Source organism: Pangasianodon hypophthalmus, chromosome 15 (genome assembly GCF_027358585.1).
Source record: "Pangasianodon hypophthalmus isolate fPanHyp1 chromosome 15, fPanHyp1.pri, whole genome shotgun sequence".
Taxonomy (NCBI): Eukaryota; Metazoa; Chordata; class Actinopteri; order Siluriformes; family Pangasiidae; genus Pangasianodon; species Pangasianodon hypophthalmus.
In genome coordinates, this window is record NC_069724.1 from 21,967,970 (window position 1) to 21,995,924 (window position 27,955).

Here is a 27,955-nt window from a genome sequence, read left to right on the forward strand (position 1 = left end):
TAGCTAGCTAAATTTGCTTGTTCCTGCGTGACATTATGCTCATTGATAATCCTTGAACATTCAAAATTTTCCAGAGATGTTGTAGTGGGAATTCTGTTATTATTCAAACTAGCCTATCACAGCGAGATTTAGCAAGTCATTCAGTTTTGGTTCATATGACATTCGTATTCATGCTATCCTTCACAGGGGCAGTTCTTATTTGGTAGTTTGGTGGCTGAGTAGAGCTCCTCAGATTTTATCTACTGGACATGCTTCTGTGCATTTGTCAGCATTGTGCCTAGAACTGTCAGATTGTGTGTATGAGTGTGTTATACCTGGGTGGATGTACCTATCAGACTCCATATATACTCCTGGATCATGGTCAGGGTAAATCTGGAGCCTATCCTGGAAAAACTCAGCACAAGGTGGAAATGCTGCCTGGATGTGACACCAGTCAATCGTAGGGCATGACAGTTCATTCAAAATGTCCAGTGTGGACCATGTCAAAATGTCTTTTTTGGAAAGACATTCTGTACATGTAGCACAGCACATTAAACTCTTCATTTTACCTCCCCATTCCTTTCCTAAATAATATTTATACTTGGCCACATTAATGAGCATCAACTGACTAGACACATCCTTGGCCGTCCATTATTAAGCCAACCTGACCTTATATATTTCATCATGTCTTTTTTTAATGGTTTGGTAATCCCTGGGAAATACTTGTCTCATGTTTTTCTAATAATAAGGCTGATGTCAGGGCTGAACATTTCAAGCTTAAAAGCTTGTGATAAATGTGCAATCACAGAGAACACTGACCAACACTTGAATTCAGGTCCTTTATTGTTGAGAACTAGAACTCCAAGCATATATTCTGAAGAACCAAAGGCCTTCTCTTATAGTCATCATATAAGTGTTATGTAAACTACACATGGAACATCTTTCCAAATTATTCTTCTGTGTTCACGATACACAGTAACTTGATAGCTATATTTTTTTTGAACCATTTATGGTATATATTGAATCTTAAGCCAACATCCTTCAGAAGTTCAGTCATTCATCTTCAGAAACCTCTTTATCCTGGGCAGGGTTGCAGAGGATCTAAAGCCTGTTCTGGGAATCCTAGGTGTGAAGCAGGAATACAGCTTGGATGGGACGCCAGTCCATTGTAGGACACCTTGCACAATCACACATTCACACCTGGGGAAATTTAGAGTTGCCAATGCAACTACCAGCATGTTTTTGGGAGTTAGTAAACTGGAGGAAGCCCACAAAGACACAGGGAGAACATGAGAAACTCCACACAGGCAGAAACCTGAGCTCAAGATCAAACCAGGCACCCTGGAGCTGGAAGATTTGTCTCATGTATCAAGATATTTCAGTCTACTCATGCCAGATATCATTGTGAATAGATTGTGGTCATTTTGCATGCCCATATCTATGGTATTAGTTAGCATGGGATTCCACTGTTCCAAAGTAAGTAATGTGTCTTGTGTAGATTCAAGCATACTGTGAATATATAGCTAAACTATATAGGTTTGGATGAATATGCCTGTGAATATGTCTGTATATTCCATACATGCCAGCTTGTGCACATATGCATGTGCATGTCTGTGTGTATGCCCACTGCGTATGGTCTCTGCCTCTGACTGACATGTAATAAAACATGCTGCTGCGTTGTTGATCAATCTCAGCAGCCCACCGGCCACACAGCGAGGGCATGTACATGCAAATGAGAATAGTTAAATGCCACTGGGGGTGGGAGAAGGAGGCAATCGCTTCATCTGACAAACCATAGCAAGAAGGAGGGGGATGGAGCAAGAGAGGACGAGAAATAGAGTGATATAAGCAAAGGTGAGTGAAAAGAGAGAAGGACAGGCTGCTAACAAGCACATGTGCTTAATTACAGCCGGGCCTCATGGGATACGTGGGTTAGTAGCGTATTTAGGCTGTAAGATGCAGCGCTCCCTGGGACACTGAGGCCTTTGTGTGCTGCTCTGGAGGCACGGATGAACTCTGCCACACAGGGGCAGCAGAAAGCTTAATCACAAAGGCACGAAGGGAAGCTTCTGGGAATATCCTGAAAGAAAGTGTTTGTTGGTACTACGCATTTCTGTGTCTCTGTGTGTGTGCTTGCTTTGTTTGCCTTTGTGTGCCTCTGTGCATCTCTTTTGCACCACAAGGTCATTGCAGTGACCATAAGGTCACCTAATCTTCTTGCGCACTCAATCCAAAGCGTACACAAACCAGTGAAAGAGAGAAAAGTGTGAGAAAAGTGAGTGAAAAGATGATGGACAGTCATAGACATCATGACATTAGTGCATTCTCTTGAATTCTGGGAACTAAAACAGACCCCCACAACCCTCCCTCAGCAAACCCTTCTTCATTATGAAGAGAGGAGTCTGTCCTGCTGTATCTAGCCAGTCTATTTTCCTTCTCTTTGCATGTCTAAGCGGGTCCATAAGCACTTCATTAAAATACAATGGGATCAATCCTTGGGCTTTCGGAGGCTCATAATCTCGTTTGAACAGCAGCCGTTAGACTCTCGCCACTTTCTCTGCTCTCGCAGTGACTGTTTAGCTAAAGGATGAAACTTTGAGCCTGTTCTTTAGAAGAGACTCAGTACAAAACCCAGCTGAACTGAAGAATGGTGAACAGATGATGCACAGAAGGAGGTGATAGCCAGCTGGCTGAAATTTACTTGTGAAAATGTCAGAGGAAAATGCATGCAGTGTGTTATCACAAGACACACAAGTGACACAAGTAATCCTCTGATCTTAATACTAGGAAAATCAGTACTGCAGTGCAGATCATGCACAAGAATACAGAATGACTGATTTGACCATGAGATAATCACCACAGGTCATTTCACAGGTTATGTCGCAAGTTTCATTGTTTGGCTATAAATAGTGGTTAATTGGGATGGGGGTTTAAACAATGGTGTATTAAACACCCAGCTAAACCAACTTCCAATGAATTTTGTGAACTTTCTTTAACCGACGGCAAGGCAGCTGTTGCATCACCCCTCAAACTCGAGCCCTGGCTGAGAATATTCTGAGAGTGTGTATTTATTGGTGCTGAGATGCAGCGCAGTGAGTAGCTTGCTTGGAAGCTTTATCCTAATGGTCATAGTATTCATAAATGGCAACAAGACAATTTTACCAATGATTTCCTATGATTAATTGGGTTCAGCATATTTAGGAGATCATTTTAGGGGTGGCATGTGTCTTCAACCCAAATTAAATGTTTACCCACAACGGAGTTTAGGTCTTCTTCTGTTGTTTTCACAAAATAGTAATAAAACGGTAAGAGGGGTTTTCAACCAAATGGTCCAATCCATTTCATATGGCATGCACATCATCTATCTTCTCCGTAATATAAGAGGAAAGTAATGAACACACATTCCTTATCTGAACATCTTCCACTCTATTTCCTACAGCTTTCCAGGGCTTGACTTTGGAAAGAGGCTTAAACTCTTTCCGTCGCTGACAACTTATCAGTTCTGCTGAACGCTGACACTTTGACATCCTTGACAGTGAATTATTACTTTTTCATGATGCAACCAGATGCAATTACAGCAACATCCATGCGTCGTATCCATTCCCAACTGTCAAGCCAGGCTCCAAGTGGTACCTCACAGAGGAAAGACATCAAGCCCACCCAGGCGTTAGGAGTCAGACAGGAAGGGGGCATTGAGAGGAATGAGATTTTGGGAGGAGGGATCCGTCTTACCAATGGCAACCCATACTGCCTTATGCATGCCATTCTTTTTTAATATTGAGAGAATAGAAAGTATTTGAGTCCATTTACTGTAGGTCTACATGAAGACAGTGGGTCTTGTTTCTATTATAAATAATGTGCACTGTCCACGTAGAAAAATGGCCTGGATTTCTGTCTTTCTCTCACACACACACAGACCCAAACAAATACACACTGAGTTCTCACAGGAGTCACTGACCCCAAGTCAGCAGCTGGCTCTCTCCATCAGTAAGATGACCTATGCTTGGCATCTGTGCTTCTTTTCTCTGAGCGGTGGTCTAATGGCTATCCTAAGTCCTGCCACCAACACACACACACACACACACACACACGATGCTCCCATCTGGCCCTAGGTGGAAGCATTACCTGACATACAGGCCAAATAGCTGTGTCAAAGACAACTAACACCTTGAGACACATAGAACAAATGTGCACCTGCAAAGAAAAATATCTTTTCCTTGCAGCGGGAGAATTTGAAAACAAGTGGCTGGTCGAAGTCCTGTTGTTAGAAGATCATTAATTCACATATCATCATTGCCATAGCCATATATGGCTAGGGGTCCAAGAGAGCATAATTGGCCCTCCTCTTTGAATTACATTTACATTACATAATTTATTGGGTGGTCTTATGCAGATCAACACTAGCTAATCATAGGTATCTGTTAGCTCATGTATACAGAAGAGGGTAGCTAGCACTCTCCTTCAAGCATGCCATGTGACATTACATAAGTTAAAAAACAGTTTTAAAAGATTTAAATTATGGCATTTAGCTGATGCTGTTGCCCAGAATGACTTATACATGCGCTTGGTCATCTACTTGAAAAATGCATCTTTATGCTAGCACATACTGGCTACCTGGGTGCCAGTACAGGAAAGAGCCTTGGTCTAGAGGTGTTGATCAGGACTGGGATCCTGCAACACCCAACAAAACAGATGTGGGAGTGGGTTTCACTGTCATGCATGTGGGAGCAGGCAGTCAGGTCTGAAGCTTGAGCAAAAATACAGGCCACGTTGATTAACATGGGAGCATACAAACAGTATTGGTCAAGATTGTCCTTGTGTCTTGAATGGAGGTAAATCAAGTTGACCCATACTTGTAGCTCAAAGGACACATGGTAATTTGACCACTGCATAGAGGTACAGTGGTCCATTTTCAGCTTTGATAAGGACCCGATAGGACATGCCAGAAGATCAGCCCAGAGTGGGTTGTGAGATAAACAAGCAACTGTATGGCCTCCTTGGAGAGAAATTCTCAAATGCTTCTGATGTTGTACAGGAGAAACCTGCATGACCAAGTGATGTTCACAACATATTTAAAGAACAATAACTGCTCACCCAATACTATATTGAAGTTTCATGCCTTTTTTAGGAGGAATGATCAGGGAGTTCTCAAAAAAAGACAAATAGATCAAGACATTGGCATTCGTTTCCCTGTAGGCATGCAGTAGCTGGCTTCACGTGTCAAATCCCAGAGGAAGCACCTGTTAGCCTGTGCCATCCCAGATTCGTAACGGTTGTGCAATAGAAAAGAACTAGCTGGTGGGTGAAAGTTGGCAATGACTAAATTGGATGAAAGTGGTGTAAAATTTTTAAAAAGTAAGGGGTGATGTCAGAAGGGCCATGAGCTATTTTACAGAACCGAATGTTATCTGTGCTAATTTCCCACAGTGAATTAGCACAGATTAGAACCTCTTTGTGCACTGATGGAGTAAGGTAGGTATTTCGTTGCATCATTGCTCGACTGGGTAAGCTGTTACGTCACATACATTCATGAAGGCACTTTGTGTGAAATAAATATGCTTAATAGAGCAATTTTCCCATGCTGCTCCATTAGAGACCCAGAGAAAGGATTTCATTCAAGTACAGCACAAGGGAATAAGAGGATGTCTAAATCTCTGAAAGCTTTGTGAGAAGCTCATGTGTTTAAGTTTTTCTCCCTGCAGGTGGATATTGCCTCATGCCTCTGATCGCTGGCTGTCCTCTGACTGGGTGCCATTTCAGATATATGGGGGAGGATTTGAGCAGATGTTATTTGTGGAGAAGGATACTCATATTTGAGCAGTGGAGAGGTGGCTAAGACGGAAAACAAACTCATCATGGACCTCGTGGAACACAAGGTTCATTTAAGGACTCGTCAACTGATCACATCATCGCCTCTTCGTCTCTTTGAATTCCACCCCAGGCCTTTTCCATCTTGCTCTCCAGCCCACATCAAGCGCAGCTGACTTATGTAGCTAATGACACCTCGGTGAGCTGTTGGTTTTTTTGGGCCCCCTGTGTGTGTTTCTCTCTTGCCGCCTCATTCATTCTCACCCTCTTTCTCTCTTGCTCTCTTGCTCTCTGTCCCTCGCCTCTCTCTCTCTGTCAGACACAGATTTATTCTGCCTGTGATGCGTGCAGAGCTGTGCAGTGTGAGCGAGCGGGGAAAGGGTCAGCAGGAGGGAGGTGTGTGTACAATAAGAGATAAGATCATGGCTCCCTGGGGGCTTGTTTGGCCCTGTACCCGATCCATCAAACGCAGGCTCCTGGTGCCAAGGTCAACTCTAATGAGCATTTGCTGGGGTCTTATTCTCGACAGTCCGCGCCCTACACTCTCTCAGTCTCACACACACATGTACACACAGGGGTCTGAATCTGGGAGTCCAGAAATACCTACACAGTTCATATACATTGGGTCATGAGGGAGATCCTGATTATACTCATAGAACCGGCTATTCTGTATGACATCTATGATGAGGGAGCAGACAGTTACAACCTTGAGCCTGAGAAAGAGATATAAAAAAACTAGCTTGTTCATCGTCAATCTTGGTAGGTGAAATGTCTTTCTAGTCCTTTGCTAACTTTGCAAATAAGAAATTTACAATAGTGTTCTCTGTGTTATTCTATGTACCATGCTTTCATATACTATTAGCATTCCAACTGAAAGGCAGTAAACTAGTTAAATGACATTTTTGAGCAGCATCTTCCAAAATAAAGGACTATTTGGGAATCCGCTACTTTTGTGGTACCTTATTTTGGACAAATTAAAAATGGTGGACTAAACTGTTACTCCACACAAGGAGTACTTTACACATGTCTTGTATCTAGACAGCAGTCATATTTATATTCATATTTGAGTTCGTAGATTGCTAAAAAAAATATATAATATATGTCTAACATAACATGGCCACACAGCTCATGTAGCTATTTGATGCGGATAGCTTGCTAGCTGCTAACGCAATAAGGCTAGTTCTGGTTTAGCTGAGTTTAGCACCAAAAAAAATAGTTGTGCTAGCTGCAAATCCATCCTCAAGCAGCCCAATAAACCAGAAAGTGCTAAAAATGGTATGTATGATGATACACACTGCTTGTATAATTTTGTTGCCTCCAAACTGGCCAATTTATCCAAAAGATTGTGCTGAGAAATGTGTACGTATGTGTATATTATGATATTATGTATATTAAAATCATACGTGAATATGCCAGTAAAATAGCAATGTTATGAATTGTAGATCCATAGTGGGCAGAACAGTGGTTGCTGCCTCACAGCTCCAGGGTCCCTGCTTCGATGCTGAGCTCAGGTTACTGTCTGAGTGGGTTTCCGCCAGGTTCTCTGGTTTCTTCCCACCTAACAGAAAAATGCTGGTAGGTGGACTGGCCATACTAAATTGCCCCAAAGGGTGAATGAGTGTATGCATGGTGTCCTGCAATGGACTTACGTCCCATCCAGGGTGTATTCCTGCTAAAGATGGTCCTGAAGATGATGTAAACTCATGGTTAATTTTGTATGTTGGAAGTTATAACACACCTGACATCTGAATTCTTATTCCCACATTCAGTACTTTATCTCTCACATAGTTTTGATAGATGCAACTGGTTCAATTCATTGCTCAATAACACACTCAGATGAAAATATGCAAATTTGTACATCTTTGATTGAAATGTTCTGCAAGTACAATTCATTGTTTATGCAGCCAAAGCTAAGCACCGTAGCACTGAGTGGGTGGAGCTAAAATAAAAAGTTACGTAGTAGCTATGAACTATCAAAATGATTCACATCTGTAAACCCATAATATGGGACATAAAATACAGACTGAATGCACAACTAATAATTTGTAAAAGTGAAATGAAAAGCGTTCACAAAATTTGTGCTATAAATAAGTTAATATTAAAAGTTTTAATAATTGACTATAGATTTGATGTTCAATTTATGTACAGTTACTTCTGTCAGGAAATTAACTCCATATATTATAATGTGTGGGCAGTTTGTATGTGAATGAGTTAATAATAGTGTGTGTGTGTGTGTGTGTATGGCTCTGTTTCCACCCTCATATGCCCACTGATCAGTGTTAGTGATGAGAGGGGGAGTGTGCACTATAGCATGTGGCGTTCACTAATGAAGCAATAAAAGTCACGGCAGGTGGAGGGAGGTTGGGGAGGACACTCTGAGCAGTGACAGTGTGATAATTGAGATATTCTGACCTACACATCAACTTTGTTGGAAAATAAGACGGCTGAGCAGTGTGTTTAGTGTGTTTGATATGTTATATGTTTCTATCATAGAGAGAGAGAGAGAGAGAAAAGATGGATACCATAAAGTTTGCTTTCTATGTATACTGGTAAATATACTGTATTCACACATTAATCAGAGTCTGTGAATATAAATGCATATTGCTCATCAACCGCCTTCCATTTTTTTAGGTCATCTTTCTTGCTCAGGTTGCAAGGTAAACAACTGAATTCGACTGCATGCACCAATTACATAAAAAATATTTAAATAACACATGTAACCAAATTAAATAGTAAAAGTATTAATTTAATTCTTATTTGAACTCATGCTAGATGGTGCTTTCACCCTTGGCATGTTTTCTACAGAAAAAGTGCTAGCTAGAGTGCCTTTTGTGCTGAAATATAAAAAAGAGCAATGCATACACCGTAACCTTAACATACTCTTAGCAGTCCTAGCTAGTATTGGCTAACTATACTGTTTTGAGCTCTAGAAATTAGATTTATTAATATCAGAAATAAAAATTGGTTTCACTGTGGCAATGAGGAGGTTGTAAAAAGCAATACTTCTTAAAACTGGCCACATTCGGTTCATATAAAATGTGCATTGGTTGTTGAGAGGGGAAAAAAAACAACAAATGTGAAAGCATTCTTAAGCATCCAAAAAAACTGATAAACTTTTTTTGTGTGTGTGTGCTGCATAGATTTAGCATGTACATACTCCATCCCAAATGGCGTGTTCTTTTATGTTTTTTCAGTGTTTCATAATGAATTCTTCTAACAAACACTAGAGTGGCCTAGACCACACTAATACAGGTTTAAAAAAAAATCATTTTCTCATATATTTTGCCTTTCTCTCCACAGTAAAACTGTTTTTGACTACCAAAAATGCACAAGTTTGAATCTGCTCTCCAAAGTGGAGAAATCTGAAAATGCATTGTAACACAGTTTTTGTATTGTAGTGTGAATAAGAGAAACATATCCTTTCAAAAACACTGACAAGTATATGATTGACAGCTGTTTACTGTATTAGGTATTTTAATTTCATGTTTGACTGCTTCGTATAGTTTACAAGTGACACCGTGGTTTTCAGGAAAGCATTTTTTTATGTTCATGTTGTCAGAACAAATGAAAATGGCAGATATGACTTAAAAGGTCATGGGTCAGACACCCAGTAAGTATTCCTAGGATGCTGTTTTCTATCCTTTTCGCATTTCATTGTGGACGAACAACTTTTAGGAAACAGATAGGAACACTAGCCTGGAAAAGACATGCTGTTTTCAAATTTACCTGCGTAAATGTGTACTAGTAACTCACTTTCTGCTGTTATGGATGATCCCAAAAGGACACCCTAAAGATTTACACTTCCCAAAAGCAGTTTATGCCCAAGTTTTTTCCTTGCTCAGTGAATAATCTCACCTGGATCTCAGATACTAAAATTGAATAGAATTGAACAAGGCTAAAGTCTGGTTCAAAACATCCAGACTTTATGTACTGTACTATTGCTCACATGGTCATTAGAAAAGACTATCCTTTAGTCTTCTCACCCAATTTTTCTATTTTCTATGTCACCCCTATCTATTCACTGCAGCCACACTGATTCATAACTGCAATGATGCATCGATGTCTGCCACAGCTTGCCAAACCTCTCCCAAATGCCCTGACTGAAGACGAAGAGACAGGGGACAGCCTGACCTTTTGCCCCCGAAAGGCTGAAACATAGGGGCATTTTTGTCTCAGCTTCCGTCCAACAGCTTGTGTGTGTCTCCCAGTGGCAGCTGGGTGGGATCCCCAGCCCAACCGATGCCCAACGACCCCCCATCACTTGGTAATGGCTGTGCCATCAGTTAACATTGAACTCTGACTCTTTAATAAAATACTTCCCTTCACTTTGGTTTCCGTTGGCTTCCCCAGCTGCAGAAAATGAAAAGAAATGGATATTGTGGAAAATATTTACAAAAGGAGTTCGATCATAAAATTGGAAAAAATGCTTTTTTTCCCCCCAAAGCCAGTAAGTCAACTGAGAGCAGCACCTTTCAAATACCTTTCGGTTGCTACTCTTCATTCTGTCAGAGTTTCACACATTTAACTTGATTGCATTTGACACTTGCCTGACGTTTACCTGTCATTACCTGACAAACTTCATATAAAGTAAGAACTTGACAAAAGACGTCAGAAATCATTAGCAGGATTCGATATTTTGCAACAAAAAGGAAGTGATGCCAAAACAGCATTACACATCGAGCATTTCACCCAGGGCAAGCTACAGTATTTCATGGGCTTACCTGCGCACTATTAAACAACTGGAAAATACAAACTCCTTTATAAGAGAGTCTTGAATAGTGTGGTCTCCTGAAAGCTAGTGCTCAAGCAAATCTGATGGCGCTGTAAGAGAAGAGGCTGTAGATGTGCCAGCCTGTGCCTACTGTCCTACTCTTTATGCCAATGAGGTGATGGATGGCTGAAGCGCCTCGTCCCTGCCCTCTCCCCTACCTCTCCGTTGGCCTGTCTCCATAGCCCCTCTCAGCAGATGTCTTCCATGAACTCTGTCAAATATTATAAACCACTGGACCACTCATGCACATGGGCATAAAGGGGCACAAAGGGCGAGAGAGGTCAGAGGTCAGGGGCGAGCTGCTGTTTTCACACCTATAGCTATCCAGGACTGGGGCCCAAAGTGCACTGTTCATGCTGCAATATGAAAATATGTACTGAAGTCTTAAATATGTACTGTTGGAATTACAAGAAGAAACAGCATTGGGATCTGTTGGATCACCATACACACAATATATCCCATTTTCTAATAGCATACTTGGAGTCTTGAATTCTTAATTTTTGAATAGTTCCAAGGTCCGCTAAGCTGCATGGTGTCTTATTTTCATTTTGGGGGGTTCCAAAAGGTGCTCACACGTGCCCTCTGTGAAGCATGTGAAGCCTGTATCCATGCAGACTTAACATCTGTGTATTACAAAAAAAACCCTTAGAACTTTGGATAGGACCAATCAGGGTAGAAGAGCTGTTGATAGTTGAGAGCTGAGAAAAATGCCTTGTGTCTTATTGCTTTAAAGTCATGCCTTCTAATTCAGTTATTTATCTTAAAACATATTATTATGAATTCTCAGTGGGATCTTGTGCAAGTTCTGGTTTTGTTGAAGGGACTGACAAAGTGACTCTGGACTTCATTCATCTCCATATGGAAAATGACAAAAAAATTCACTAGCCTTATCCATTTCCATTATTTTCCCAAGCTTTTCAGTGAGTAATGACATGTCGACTTTGTGATGATACTGCGTCCTAAATACTCACCCTACATTCATGCTTGTGTTGCCGTAGTTTGTCTCTTTGGGCATGTAGCGACCACTAATTTTGTTGCTTGTGGGCAACTGTTGTTTTTATTTCTGATGATAAACTGTAGTAGTTACTGTGTAGCCTACAGACCACTATATGATTTATACATTGTACTTTTGTTTAAAATATATTTAGCTTTAATTTACATGTTAAGTGCTTTGTACTAGATTTGTTGGTAAATTAGCAAAGCAAGGCAACTGTACTAGCTACACAAACTCACCAAAACCACCATCGATCACCAGCGATGTTGCTTTGTCATCACTGAAATCACGGCTCTGTGTCATGAACGTATATACAAAATAAATTTTGCCTGTCACTTGGTCGCTTGATAGTGTGTACGTAGGGTCAGTGTCCCAAAAATTTATGCAGCCGCAAAGAAGATTGTCAACATCATCAAAGTCCAGGCTTGAAAGAGAATGACAAGATGTCATTTGGGATAACACTATTGTCCATGCACATGCTTCACTACCTTTCCTTCCCCTTAGTATTACTTATTTCCTTGAGCAAAACTGATATTCATAGGAAAATGTGCACCAATTAGGTCAAAACCATGATAGCATGAAGGATCTCGTGTGCGGACATGAACCTTATGTGATATCTCTGTTTCAATGCAGAATATTAGGTGTCAAATGAGTTCTCTCAGTTGAGCAGAGACGTACTGGACATGGATTAAACCAATCAAATTGGAGCGTGGGCAGCGCAGAAGCAGCAAAAGCCAGCCATGTCAGCTGTTCCTTTGCCAAAGTCACTGAGGCATCACCATATCGACATCCATGTGTATCTCTCTGTGTGTGTGAGAGAGAGAGAGCTTTGAGAAGAAACACTGATGAGTGGTGAGCCAGCTCCAGTCCTCTAGGGATTAAATCAAACCCAGTATTTTCTGTAACCTCAGCACCATGGGAAGTGACTGACCACACTGTCCAAGGATGTGAGCCCGGCGCTCTGAGGGGTTTTACACGAGGTGATGATTTCCTTCTCAAACGTTCTTTTTAAACACACCCCCACACACACAAACACACACACACACACACAGACAACCATTCCCTGAAGCAATCCACATCTTCCCATCCATCCACTCCAGCCCCACCATGGCTAGGCCTCCAATTAAATCAAAAGTGGTTTGTTTTTATTGGTCTTTTGCGCTGACAAGTGGGCTATCATCCTGACGGTTCTACCTGTCAGCGAGCAACTGAAAATCCTCCGTTGACAATGCCCAATGCTTCCAATTAGGGGAGAATCAGACTCCTGGCGTGCAAGCGATCTTTCCACCCTCCCCCAAGGCCTTCTCTCGACCGCAGACCCCCCTCTACACACACACAGACTAACCCCAAGCACCGCCAGCACCATCAGTACCTGCCATATCTTTCTCTCTCACTCTTGCAGCCAACCTAATTTCTTTCTCCCTCTCCTCTTTTTCATGGTAGGTATGTCTCCGCTGCAAATTACTGACACAAAACGGGGTGGCACGCTGCCGCCGAGTCCTGCCCATCCCGAGCCCCCTGTCAGCTTTAATGAGCCGATGAAGGTTTATTTCTCCACCATGCACGAGCTAAATTCTTTCTTGTGTGACAGCTGACTGGGAAATGTGAGTGTTAACCTTATAAAAGATTCAGCGGTTCTCATTATTTTCTGTCAAGTCTCGTACTTGATGGCTTTCAGGTGCATCATTTGCATCACTGACTGGTCCAGGGTTGCACCCATTTTTTCTTACCACTGTTTGTTGTTGGATTTTTTTTCTTTTCTTAGTTAAGTCATCTTGTTTATTCCCCTCACATATATATATATAGTTTACCAAAATGCATGTTTTACAAAGCATTTCAAAAAGGCAGAGATGCCAGACTTTACCCTAAACGGTGACAGACCCATCCAAAAAATGTATTTAATAAACAAGGAGCAGCATAAATAAACAGAATGCAAAGCATTGTTTTACCCCGTGTGCCATGACATATGCGTAAAATCAGAGTCTTTGAAGCTTTTTGTCAAATTTGTATCCATTTTGTTTTTTCCCTGAAAAGAAAGTCTTTTTAAGACACGTGGATTAGTTACAAATGACAGAAACATATAACACATTTTAATTAATTATCTAATACACAATAGGGCCACACAATGGCTTCATTTATCAATCTTTTAGTAACGTTGTGTGTAAATGTTTTTGTAGGCCAAACCAAACTAAAAATTCCCATCAGATCTTTAACAGTTTCTAAAACTCTAATTTTCTTTGTACTTATGTGTTTGTGGATAAATGCCAATTCCCCTTAAATTACCAAGCACCTTCACCGCACAGCTGATTTACATATCACACCCACAAAGCTCCAGCACTTCTTAAACGTGGCATGTGCTAAATCTTCCAGTAATGCAGCTCAGCCATTGCAGTGCATCGGCTACCATAGACACACACTAACTCTTCCTCCTTTTATAGGATACCGTTACTTTTGTCCTAATTTAATGGATAGTCTTATTTGTCTTAATTTATGTATCTCTTTTGGATTGTTTTATGTCATTAGCAACTTTGTTTCACAACAAAAGCACTAAACTTGTGTGTGCAGTTGATATAAATAACCAATTTAAACTTGTCACTGTAATCTGTATAAAGATTTCCAGTAACACATCACAGTAAAGGTTCACGTTATTGAGATTCCTTATACATAAATTTACTCAAACTCAGGAGCTATAGTAGGATACCTATATTTTTCCAAGCTAACTCGATTTTCATTAACATCAATTTTTTTTTGTGTGTAAATGCTCCCGCTCTTCTGTCATGTCTATAAATGTGTGGTTCTTCATTCATTCTTTCGTTTGGACATTAGCAGCCGCTAAAGATTCTATCCTCATCTCATCTCAATCTTAGTACCGTTGTAGTTTTTGGCTCTTCAGAACAAACTGCTGATTTAGAAACAGCATTGTCTATTTCAGTTCTTAATGTCTTTGTCAGAACTTAAGTGGAGTAGTCAGCTGAATTTTATTTATAGCTAGTAGCTTTCAAACAGAAATGGGAGAAATGCATGAACTCGATTGGTTAATCCTGTATCTCATCATAGTAGCTGATAGCCAATAAAATGTAATTAAACAAACGAAGGGACTTGTTCATATGATTAAAAAAATGCAAATGAGGAATCATAGTGATGACATTATTGTCCTTTTATGAATATCATAATAGTGCAATTACTACACAAATAATGTTATTTGACTCTGTTGATGGGTTTGACATAAAACCTTTAAAGGTTCAAATAAAGTGGCAAAAGTTTAAATTACCCCATTGTGCTCCAAAATATCCCATAAGGATTCAAGGAAGACCTTCATCTTTATTCTGGCGCTCACAGAACCACTACTGAATTCATCTACTATTGTGTACACTCTCAGAATTAAATCTAGAACCCTGAAGAGTTCTTTGGTTTGTCCCACTGGGGGAACCCCAGGTAGAACCCTACAACAGTGTTTTCTTAGAAAGAATAATTATAGTTATTAAATATAGTATAATTTGGGAACATTATGGTAAAGCATAACTATATGGTCATCAAGTCCTGTAACACTAATGCGGTTATCATAAAACATAGTGAGCTCACTGTGGATAGAATAACATTTTTAAAAGTTGGCATCTATACCTAGTTTAAATGCATCTCTTTCTTCAAACAAACATGTCTGGATGTTGAAGAAAGTGTGAAAAAATGGCTTGTCAGAGCATATGACTTTGCATTGCCTATAAGTTAGGGTTTGCTCTTCTGACACTATGTTATAGAAGCAATTTCAAAAACAACAGACTATCCAAATCCCAGAGTTGTGGAGTTCCAGATAAAAACATTTTGTTGGTATTGGGACACAGAAGTGCTGATTCATTTCCATTTGGCTTTCAAGCTATAGTTTTGTGAAATTTTTGTGAAATATTCACTCTTAAATAAAGTACCAAACAGTACTTTTGCTTGTCTCTGGGGTGGTACCATCAGGGGGACATCTTTTGTGCCTTAAGTGTATATCTTTTATCTGGGAAAGTGCTTTTGATGGACATTTTATTAGTTTTTAGAGGAAAGCTTTAGATTGGTAGTCCTTAAGGTCCAATTATGTACCATACATTATTTTAAAGGTGAAAAGTACATGATAAAATGTCCCCTTGATGGTACCATCCCAGCGACAAGGAAAAGTATAGTTTGGTACATTTATTTCTGAGAGTGTTCAAGAGTATCCTTCTATCCCTGTTGGTAATATTCACCAATCTTAACATTGTCTGTCTAGGTCTGGCACATTTTATTCTGACTGGCTGAGTTTTCATGTTTTTACGATTTGCTAACATTTATTTTGAGTCTAATAAATGAAGCTTTAGATTCCTGTTCTTGCCTGGCAGGAGTGGAACCCTACATGGTCGTCTGCTGTTGTATCCCACCCTCCTCAAAAGTTTAGTGTGTTGTGCATTCTGAAATGCTTTTCTGCTCACCACAGTTGTAAAGAGTGGCTATTTGAATTATTGTAGCTTTCCTGTCTGCTTGAACTAGTCTGGCCATTCATCTCTGACCTCTCATGTCTACAAGATATTTCTACCTGTAGAATTGCTGCTCACTGGATGTTTTTAATTGTAAACTCTAGAGACTGTTGTTGGTGAAAATCCCAAATCAGCATTTCTGAAATACTCAAAGTACCCCGTCTGGCACCAACAACCATGCCACAGTCAAAATCACTAAGATCACATTTTTTTCCACAGACTGATGTTTGTTGTGAACATTAACTGAAGCTCCTGATGCGTACCCACATGATTTTTTTGCATTGCTCTGCTGCCACATGATTTGCTGATTGGATAATTGCATGAATGATAAAGGTGTTCCTATTAAGGTGGCTGGTGTAATAACTTGAGTGAAAAGTAAAATCATAAATATTTAATGACAGCATTCACCTGAGCTGGCATGGACTCTACAGGTTTGTGTAAAACCTGATGAACCACGTTAGATTAAATCATCAGTGTGTCAACTGAACACATGCTTCAATGGAAGAGAAAAGACTCCAGGAAAACTGACTTTTTGTACAAAGGAGTTTATATGGTCAATGTCACAAATTTGTTTTAAATTTAAATTACATTTAAATGTTGAGCTAGAAATCGTGCAAATATTGAAAATTCAAGATATTGAACATTTCCTTTCTTTGTTTTACATCTGTGGCCTCAAACTTTTGGACCCCACTGTATATACAGTGGATATAAAAGGTCTATATACCCCTGTCTACCAACTTAGTACATCTTGATTTGGCAATTTTATCCCACTCTTCCTTGCAAAAATGCTCCAGATTTTTCAACTTGTCAGTGGATCTTCTGTGCAAAAACATCTTCAAGTCATTCCACAATTTTTTGATAGGATTTAGATCTGGGCTCTGATTGGGCCAAATGTTGAGCTTCTTCTTCTGAAGCCGTTCTTTTGTTGACTTGGATTTGTGCTTTGGGTTGTTGTCATGCTGGAAGGTGAAATTTTCAGCTGTTTAACCAAGACCTGCAGATTTTGCACCAAAATAGATTGGTATTTGGAGCTATCTACAATTCCCTCTATCTTGACTAGAGCCCCAGTCCCAGCTGAAACGAAGTAGCCCCATAGCATGATGCAGCCACCACCGTGCTTCACCGAGGGTATAGTGTTCTTTGGGTGATAAGCTGTCTTGTTTTTGCGCCAAACATATAATTTAGAATTATGCCCAAAATGTTATACTTCATGTTAATGTTATAAATATTATGTCTCATGACACCATCACACATTTTGCCACATGTTTTGGGGCAATTTAAGTGAGATTGAATGACGTTTTGTGAGAAAGGGCTTCCGTCTAGCCACCCTACTCCATAGCCCATACATGTGAAGAATACAAGAGAATGTTATCACATGCAGAGAGTGACCAGTACTTGCCAGATATTTCTGCAGCTCCTTTGATGTTGCCGTAGTTATCTTGGCAGCCTCCCTGGTAAGGTTTCATCTTGTCCTTTCTTCTGTTTTGGAGGGAAGTCTTGGTAAGGTCACTTTGGTGCCCCATTTTCTTCACATTTGCATGATGATGATGGCCTTCAGATTGTTCCATGGTACATCTAATGTTTTGGAAATTCTTTTGAAACCTTATTCTGATCAATACCTTTCCACAATGAGATCCCGTACATGCTTTAAGATGCCAAGAAGTATGATAATTACTTTTGAACATGAGTTTGAATGTGATTGGTTGATTCTAAACACACTCATATGCCCCATTATAAAAGGGTGTGCACACTTGTGCAACCAGATTATTATAAGTTTTTTTTTCTTTATCCTTTTTTTCCCCTAAAACTTTTCTGTTTCTTTTTCTTGAATGTTGTTGGTTGTAAAACGGTGGAAAAAGAACTGACATGATTTATCTTGTTTTTTTTTTTTTTGTTTGTTTGTTTTTTTACCTCACAGAAACCTGTAATTTTAACAGGGGTGTGTAGACTTTTTATATCCACTGTATATACTTTATTATTTGTCCTATTTCATTTATTGCTGCATTAATCTGTGTTTACTGAATTCTTATTTGATTTCATTAGCACTGGAGAGTTTAATGTATCTCTGCAGGCTTTCATGAAGATCTCAAGTTCTAAAATAAACTCAGTGTGTGTGTGTGTGTGTGTGTGTGTGTGTGTGTATACCCCGCCTCACTGTGACAGCTTGTAGCCGCGCGCGCGGAGCCCCTGGGAGCACAGAGCCAAGTCACCAACCTGCCGCTGCGCGCGAGCCACCGAGCAGCGCCTCCAATCTGCCCTGCGCGCGGGGGGGAACCGGGGGCTCTACACACTGTTATTATTGGGACATGTCGAAAAGTCACCAGGGGCTAAACTGGCTCGGAGAAAGACGTGAAAGGGGGGACGATAGAAGCTCATTCTGAAACTGCACACTAAGGCACTAAATAGTATGTCAAAATAGTGTGCCACCTTAGGTTACCATAGTGACCATCAGGAGCGTACTGTGTAGTGCAGTAGTGTGTGGCATGCGGTTTGGGACGTGTCCAGCAGCGTTATGCGTGGCTGAGAGTTTTAGGTCACGCTGTCGTCCCATTATTGCTCATTAACATTGAATACATTAAAGTTGGGCTCGAGTTAAAGGAGCTTAAACGCCACGGCTGTGAGATAATCAGGTTTTGTTCATTTAAAAAAAATCGAAATAGAAGAAGGGGTTAAATAAAGAGTAGGTGCATAAGATGGACTGGATATTCAGTTGAAAAAGTGCAAAAATATAATAGAACCTAAATATAAATATCTAATTCATAGTGCTAAAATGTCTAAATGCAGCTTAAATATTAGAATATTTAATACAACAGCTATTGCTGCTACTACTACTACTACTACTACTACTACTAAGAAGAAGAAGAAGAATATATATTGTTGTTATAATACAGTTCTTGGGGAATAATTGTTGATGTTAAAATTTTTGCTGTTCAAGCTACTATTATTTAAATCTATCTATCTGTATATGTTTGTTTGGTTGTTTAATTCAATAAAATTCAACATTTTATTATCATACCAAAGTGCTTAATTTGATAAAATAGAATATTATTACAATAATTATGTATGTATGTATGTATGTATTTAAAGTCTATATAGAATAAAAATTCTATATTTTATTGTTGTGCCAGCAAACAAGGTGGTTAAATTGGTAATATAATACAAAAAATAAATATATTCTTTATTAATTTTTTACTTGTTTATTTAAATGAATAAAATCAAACATTATATTGTTGTTTATTGTATATTTATTGTTGTACCAAAAACCAATGTGCCAGCATTGTGTGTGAAAAGAAAAAAATATATATATATATATGTATATATATAAAATCTACTAGAGTAAGTAAAGGCATAAAACACAATGGCAAATCATTTGACTGTTTCTAAATGAAAGAGGAAACATCCGACGTGTTTGGCACGACTTCAGTCTAATTCATTTTGTTTTATTATTCAGTACAGTGTTGTGTTATCATAATGCAGTCTCTGAAAAGAGCAGAATAGAAGCGGAAATATGGCTGGAGTGTGTGAGGAAATGGCTCAGGTTTGGTCTTGAACATGGGCTTGGAGGAGTGCAGAGAGAAAAAGGAGAGGGAAAGAGAGAAAGACCTCCCCGCTCCTCATAATAACCCCATTATAGGCCTCATCAATGATGTAATGAAAGCAAACAGTGTGTGAAAATGGCCTGTAAACAGTTGGATCCGAGTCTCCTAATGAATTCAGTGTCTCTTTCTCATCAAAGTGAGAGTCGTGGGTGTGTGAGAGTGTGAGGGTGGGGTGTGTGTGTGTGTGTGTGTGTGTGTCCGGTCGACACCCCAAAACAGACCCTCAGCCAATAGAATCGCGCCGCTGGGGACTCACGTGCATGGGGCGCCCTTAAAAACTCCTAAAAGCACCTTAGTTTTCCAACAACTTTATTTTAAAAGGCTTTTTTCCACCGTCGTGCGTGTGTGCGCCTTCACTGTTCGATGAGTCTATTTAACCTGCGCTCATTTCGCCAACTGCATCCTTTCTTTCTCTCTCTCTCTCTCTCTCTCTCTCTCTCTCTCAACCCTCCAACGATTTTGCATCGCCCGGTTTTATCAGTTTGAGCAGCGAGGATCGCCACTGCAGCTTCCTCTGTAGGGTGCTGATGAACATTTTCAGCAATATATTCACCTCGTCTGTCTCTCTGACCGCAGCTCGGGGTTTGTGCTCCTGTCCTTGGTGCTGAAACTGCTTCAGCTCAGCTTTTACACTGCAGCACCATATTCTACTTACACTTTGCTGTAGCCTTAACGCAGAAGTGTGTGTTACCGCACAATGATTTAGTTCAAAATGATCTTAATAACAATTTAAAGTCACCGTCGGCGAGTATTCTTCTTCTTCTTCTTCTTCTTCTTCTTCTAATTATTATTATTTTATAGATGGTTTAACAAGATTCAGAAAATCAATTACAAATTGCTGACATATTTAGGCTTTGTTTATTTTTGTAGAATCGAGGTTTAAAAAAAAAAAAATAGACAGAGAGACAGAGAGAGAGAGAGAGAAAGAGAGAAAAGGGGAAGTGGAGATTGTTTCCAATTTCAGTCGTCCTGAAGAAAGAAGAAACTTTCTCAGACATTGGATGAATATCTCCGAAGCTCTGTTGGATGTTCCTACTGGATAGGCTGTGATTGTCGCAGTTTTGTGAGTCGAACTTGGCCGAACCCAAATGAGAGTTTGAAGCTCTGGCCCGGGAGGAAGCGCTCTTTTTTCCCCGATGGAGGCGTCCACCCACGGCTCGTGCTCCGGCTCCGGCTTTGGCATCGACTCTCTGCTGTCCCACAGACCCGGAAGTCCGGTGGTGGTCGTCGCCAAGGGTAACGGCGGCTTGGAAGGAGAATGCCGGTCTCCGCCGGAGTTCAGCGCCGCGTCGGACGCGGAGAGCGTGTGCTCGAGCCCGCCGTCGCCGAGGCGCGAGGAGCGCGAGGAAGACGAGGAGCGCGAGGCGCACGAGCAGAGGCGAGGCCGCGCGCTCGCGCTGCCGTCCCACACGCACCACGGCCCGGTGTCCGCCGCGCCCCAGCCGCGCACCGTCACCTCCTCCTTCCTGATCAGAGACATCCTGGCCGACTGCAAGCCGCTGGCCGCGTGCGCCCCGTATTCCAGCAACGGGCAACCGACGCACGAGGCGAGCCGGTTAGCGTCTAAAGTGGCGGACGAGTTCATCGAGAAAATCCACAGCAACTCCTCTTCAGATGGAGAATACAACAAAGGTAAAGGGAAAATTTTAGCACATATTTAGACCTCTAAGAAAAGTTCTACGAAACTTTCTCTGGTGTCGAATAATCTCCCATGCAACATGCTGATTTTTTAATCTGAGTTTTAAAAAAAATCTAAGTTTCAATTAACTGAAAATAATAATGAAAAAAAAAAGTTGAGGCACCCTGGTTCCTTAGCTGCTTTCCTGACTTTTTAAGACAAAATCATGTTTTTTTTTCCTGTGCTCTCCTCGAGTTTTAAAATCAAACATTTTTCGAGCATCAGTTCATTTTTATCACATGGCCCGTTTTCTCCAGAGCAGCTATAAAAGAGTTTTACTCAGATGACGCTGCAAGTCTGTAAACGAAATCTCATAAATCTCATAAACACCTTTAACATGCAATTTCTTCTGCATTTTATTCTTCTGCAAATAATCTCGAAGAAGAGCTTCAGTTTAGCCCAAATAGTAATTTCTGTAAATTGTACATAAAAGGTTTTATTTAGATAATAATTGCATTTTAAAAATAAAAAGGCGCACTTTACAGTGTTAACCTGAAATGTACACCACAGAATATTAATATCAGTATCAGTGTCCTGACTGTGGATAATAATACATGGTTTACTTATTTTTTTTTATTCATTAGTAGTACATGTGTTGACAAGTGAAAAAAAAAATAGTGAGCTTGTAAGGGATAAAACACACCTGTCTGCTGCCTTGCTGGTATTTGCTATGATATTAGGATTTATCATATATGACTGATAAATCCTAATATCAAAAAAAAAAAAAAAAAAAAAAAAAATCATTCAGCTGTCAGATTTAACATCAAACTTCTAAAATTGTATTTTTAAAAATTTTACTTTTCTATTCCTCCTCCTCCTCATCATCATAGGCGTTGAATATTATTATTATTAGTAGTAGTAGTAGTATTAATATTATTATTGTTTTTGTTGTTGTTGTTATTATTATTAGTAGTAGTAGTATTAGTATTATTTGACTACGCCACTCCTGTGCTATAATAATATAAATACCAACATAATGACCACACACACACACACACACACACACACACCACTCTACACATCACTTCCTATGTTATTACAGACAAACTGAATTTCGACATAGGGTGCAGTGCTCTATGTATCAAAGCCGTGATGCTTGTAAAGTGTGTGTGTATGTGTGTGTGTGTCTGTGTGTGCGTGCGTGCGTGTGCGCGCGCGCTGCTTTGATTTCAGAGCTGATTTTTGGTGTAATTTGTCCCAGTGTTAATCAGATTTGTAACGGTGAGCTCTTTATAGATCTGTGTGAAGTTTCTCTCCGAGTCTCGGCTGAAAGCTCGCCGTCCCCTTGTGGCTCAATTAGCCGGATTATTGTGCTCCTTCAGAGACGCGCTGATCTCTGCACCGTGTCCCTTGCTCTGTATGGGCTTAGAAAGAAGGCTCTCTTATCTCTCTAGGTTAACAGAAAGAGAAAGGTAAAATTAAAATTAAATTAGAACTGATTTTTTTTTCATGCATCTTCAGAAAGTGCTTTATCCTGCTCAGGGTCGCAGTGGATCCGGAGTGTATCACAGAAATCCAGGGAAAATAGGATTTTTTTAAATGCAAAAATAAATAAACCTGTGTCTTGTGGAGAAAAGTTTTACGAGGCCTTCTTTTTGTCAGCAATACATTTTTTGTCAAATTATCCAACAGAGCTCCACCCTGTACAGTCCTTACACTCTTATAAAACCTGCATTATTTATGTTTCTAAAGACAAATAATATTTTATTGTATATGCAGTGAACATGATTTTTTTTTATCATCTTTGAGGCTACACTCTCAAATGCAGGTATAAATTGTACTTTTCCTTGTCGCTGGGGTGACACCATGAAAAGTGCATGTTCTGTAGTTTCAGTATGTAGTGCATCTGGTGTATCTTTTAGAGTAGTTGTATTTAATGTTTAATCACGTGCTTTAAATTATTTTTAAAGGCTTCCAGGTAAAATATACACACAAAAGGCACAAAGCATGCATCCTTACTGCTGCTACAGCAGCAACAAGAATGTTCTGAGAGTGCAGCAACTAGGAAAACAGGCTACGCGTTTTCCAAAAAGCAGTTATACGTGTTTTCGTCAATAATTTGTATTTTCTTTATGCCCTTTTTTCTCGCTCCTTTCTCCACTCACACGCGCTGCTCTCTCCTTCTTTTTTGTCCTCAGTGAAGGAAGAAGGAGACAGGGAGATTTCCAGCAGCAGAGACAGCCCGCAGGTGCGACTGAAGAAGCCGCGGAAAGCGCGCACCGCCTTCACCGACCACCAGCTCGCGCAGCTCGAGCGCAGCTTTGAGCGCCAGAAGTACCTGAGCGTGCAGGACCGCATGGAGCTCGCGGCCTCTCTCAACCTCACCGACACGCAGGTGAAGACCTGGTACCAAAACAGGAGGTGAGGACCTGCTGGGTTACAGGGCCACATCGCACTACACAGGTTCCTATTTCCTGTTTACACCCGTGGCAAAATTCTCTAAAGTTCGTGCACTGGGAAAAATGCTGCTTATTTAAGACATACTGTAACATGAGACTCTCGCAACATATTAGATAGATAGATAGATAGATAGATAGATAGATAGATTTCCGCGTGATTGATTCCAGAAAGTCAGGTGATTAATGATATTTCTAATATTGCAGAAATGGATTGATGACATAAAAATACTCTTCTCTGGTGACTTCAGCACAAATAATGGAGAGATTAACTAGGGGGGAAATGAAAGAAAGAAAGACCTTTAATTGCTCATGGCATTTGTGTTAGTTTGTGTTAAATTGTGCTTTTTAAAAATTTACCTTTCGATTTACGCAGATAGATAGATGGATAGATAGATAGATAGATAGATAGATAGATAGATAGATAGACACTGGCAAATTTAGATTTCCGGTTTCCGTCTAGCTAAATAATAGTCATAATAAATAAAATCAATGCAAAAACACCACACGGTTAAGAATGAATTATAAATTGGTGAATCCATAAATTATTAAGAAATCCAGCTTAATAGTCAGACAATTAGGCTATTATAATTACTAATTATTAATTATTTACTGGCAAATGTGGCTTTTTTTTGTCCTTACAATCGCAAAATAGGTCTACACCAACACATTAACCCCAAACAGTTTTTTATTTCTCTAATTTACATCGTACATTTACATTAGGCGATAGTTAATTTTTAATATTTCTATTTTTTTAATTAATTATTAACTTTCAGTTTACATCCAATGCAGCATATGGAGAGGCGGGGTTCACTTCTGCCTGCCAAGTTCACATTTATACAGATCACTCAGATGTGAAGGGCAAAAATCATAACTGTTTTCTCCTGCTATTCTATCCTATTAATAATAATAGAATTTAATAGAATTAAATTAGTCATTTTAAAAAGAAATTCAGTTGCGTCCTAGGATATGAACATGGACTGGGTGAAAGCACAAGTATGCTTCTGTGTTGCCTGTTACACACTATCACACACTTCCTGTGATTTACAGAAAGAAAAAAAGCCTTAGGTTTGCGTTGTGATACGAGACCAATACGTTTGCTGTCATTTTTTATATAAAATAAACTTTCTAGTGACTGACCCAGCTATTTATAAACTTTTTAAGGATTTTGGCTATTGCTGTTTGTCATTAAAAAAATCCCCCTTTTATCAAGACTTTGATTCACAAATGTTGTTCTCAGATTTACAAAATAAGCTGCATGGTTACTTGCTATTTTTCTTTTCCTTTAATTTCTAAAAGTAGAAATATCTTTGTGAATATGCTTCACGTGCACCTAAAGCCTATTTAATATTATACACAAAATAGCCTTGTGTGTGATTGATAGCCAGAAACTGCACCTTTTGGAGAACATTACCTAACAACTTTGTTCACTGTGTACAATTTGTGTGTTACATGTGTGTCTGAAACATTTATTAGTGATGTCACACATTTTTCTTGGAGGTGGGCCTTTTGTCCTGTACTCTACAGTTACACAGGTTTGACAGCCATGGTCTTGGTTTAGGTGATAATAAAAGCATCTGTTTTTTTTTTCTTCTTCTTCTTTTTTTACATACACAATAGCTTTGCTAAACAGCACAGGCTAGCTTTGGAGCTGAAGACTTCCTGGGGTGAAACTAACAGAAACAGCACATTTATTAGGCTACATTTGTGCCTTGTGCAATGACCATGATCTCTCAAAAATGTACTAAAGTACCAAACTGTTCTTTTCCCTTCGCTGGGGTCGTATCATCCAGGGTGCGTCTTTTATACCTTTAGGATTTTTTATTTTGCGTTTGCAAATCATTTAAAGACCACTTCGAGATCTTTATATGTTTACTTTTGAAGGTACACCACATGCACTTCCTATGTGGTGTAAAAATCCTACAGGTAGAAGATATGTCCCCTTGATGGTTCCACCCCAGTAAAGGCGCAGTTTGGCACTTTAGTAACTAGTCACACTTTTTACTTAAAGTCGGCCTACTAGCTATTTCATTTCTTAATATTCTTCACATGGGTTTACGTGCTGCTTAACCTCTGTTCCATCTCCTGTCTTTCTCTTTTTAAAATGATCATTAAAAAGGACGAAGTGGAAGAGGCAGACGGCGGTGGGACTGGAACTCTTAGCGGAAGCCGGGAACTACTCGGCCCTACAGAGGATGTTTCCGTCGCCGTATTTCTACCCGCAAGGGCTGGTGTCGGGTCTGGACCCCGGAGCGGCCGCGCTGTCCTACCTGTGCCGGGGCGCCGGAGCTCCTCCCCCCGCTGCTCCTGCGGCTCTGCAGCGGCCGCCGCTCGTACCGCGGATTCTCCTGCACGGGCTGCAGGGCGGACACGAGCCTCCGCCGCCTCTCCCCCCGCTGCCCGGGGTGGTACTGCCCAGACCCACCCCACCACGATGAGCTCTCCCGGCTCGGACTTTACTCTTAAGACCATTGACTGGAAACTTGGTCTATACTTATTAAGACACACACATACAAACACACATACACACACACACACACACACCTGGCAGCTCTGGACTTCAACCTTACTGTTGACTAAAGGATCGAGAATATATATTATATCATAAAGCCAATATATATGCTTCTTAAATGAAGAAGCAAACTCTAAGTTGATGATATTGTTACCGCTATTAGTCATAATTTATGTAATTATTTATGCCCTTTTTTGTATTTAACTTATATATTTATATAGGATTATTGTTTGTTATCATTTATGTTCAGAAAAAAAAAGAAATGTTTCAGAAATGTTTCTAAAGGACGCAATAATAACAAAAAAAAAAAAAAAAAGAACAAACCACATGATGGGCTATTATTATTATTATTATTATTATTATTATTATTATTATGGGCAGTGATAGATATAGTTATGATTATAGTAATAGCCCCTGTGTTAAATTTTTAAAAAATCTCTTGATTATCGAGACAAAAAAACACAACAGACGAAAAGCAGTTCTCATTTCTTTTCTTTTTTTTCTTTCAACTGTAAAAAATTAAACGTATAAGATTCGTGTAAATAGGAATATTTGGGTCAACAGCAAATCTAGGTTTTCATATAGGTTTTTATTTTATTTATTCCTTTTTAAGTCTTCTTCCAGGCGAAGATGTTCAAGGACACGTCCATAAAAATGAAAACGCCTTCATGTAATAATTCTCATGGATTTCAGCAGAATCAAAGAATATCCAAGTCCAGTAAAAACACCCCTTTTCTGTTTTTTTTCCCCCAGCGGCTATAAATGTAAAGACAGAATGTACTGAAGTGGATGGAAAAGATGAAATCAGTTGTGAAGAACATTTGTGCTCAGAAACCTTTTAGATATAAAAAAAAAAACAAAAACAAAAAACAGGTCTATTTCAAAAATAATATTTTGCCATATGAAATGGAACTAACTCTGAATTGCTGCCATATTTAAAGCTTAGGGTTGCCAGATTGTAATCACTGTTTACATCCCACTCTTTTAAACTCGTCCCAATTCATTAGCCTATAAATCAACTCAATGTACTCACCAAATGTGACTGAAGTATGCCTCGTCCAGGTTTCCCAGCCCAAAGAAATGAGAAAATACTCCACATTGAGTGGAATGGATTCATCTGGCAACCCTGCTTCAAACCTGTCTGGGATTAAACAATATTCGTGACACGTAAAAGCCCCACAAAATGTCACGTTGCTTACGAGTTGTGATGAATGTCACGTTAAATAATAGGCTGCGATTTTATTTTATTTTTTTCCTTTTTATTTTTTGCCAGTTTTAACCCTAACCTGATGTGTTAGAGCAGATATTGTGCATTAATTCTGTATAGAGCCGTTGTTATTCTTTCTTTGGTGAAGGTGTATATTGAGAATATTGATTTGTGCAGTGATTCTTGTCTTTAGCCCTCCTCCTTTGTGCTTATAGTGGTATGAATTTTTGGGGTTTAAAAAAAAAAAAAAAAACTCTTATAGCTGCTGAATGCACAGGGATGGGGAGGCTTGAGGTAATAAGGAGAATTACTTTTATAAATGTGCAAATAAAGATCTTTCACTAAATTATATGATGTGGAAACGTGGGAAGTGAACAAACCTTTACCTTTACGTGTTCAATTAAATCGTACATTATTTAATTAGCACTCACAATAATGTTTTTTTTTTTTCATTTGGACTTGAAATGCTTTAAGCACTCGTTCAACAGTAGATGTTTGCTGATTTAATTTTCTGAGTTGTT

The 27,955-nt window shown here is 39.6% G+C and overlaps 1 protein-coding gene across 1 annotated transcript; it reads left to right on the forward strand.

Moving 5' to 3' along the window:
* Window positions 1-19,930: 19,930 nt before the first annotated feature.
* barhl1b (BarH-like homeobox 1b) lies at window positions 19,931-27,852 on the forward strand. Its single transcript, XM_026928691.3, has 3 exons — window positions 19,931-21,273; window positions 23,458-23,680; window positions 25,835-27,852. The coding sequence occupies exons 1-3, from the start codon at window positions 20,778-20,780 to the stop codon at window positions 26,151-26,153; spliced, it is 1,038 nt and encodes a 345-aa protein (XP_026784492.1). The 5' UTR covers window positions 19,931-20,777; the 3' UTR covers window positions 26,154-27,852.
* The last annotated feature ends 103 nt before the right edge of the window (window positions 27,853-27,955 follow it).

Bases quoted from the DNA above. Each gene is read 5' to 3' on its own strand.
- barhl1b (XM_026928691.3), top strand. From the start codon at position 20,778: ATGGAGGCGTCCACCCACGGCTCGTGCTCCGGCTCCGGCTTTGGCATC. The intron at 21,274-23,457 runs GTAAAGGGAAAA...TTTTGTCCTCAG, and splicing joins AGATGGAGAATACAACAAAG to TGAAGGAAGAAGGAGACAGG. The intron at 23,681-25,834 runs GTGAGGACCTGC...ATCATTAAAAAG, and splicing joins ACCTGGTACCAAAACAGGAG to GACGAAGTGGAAGAGGCAGA.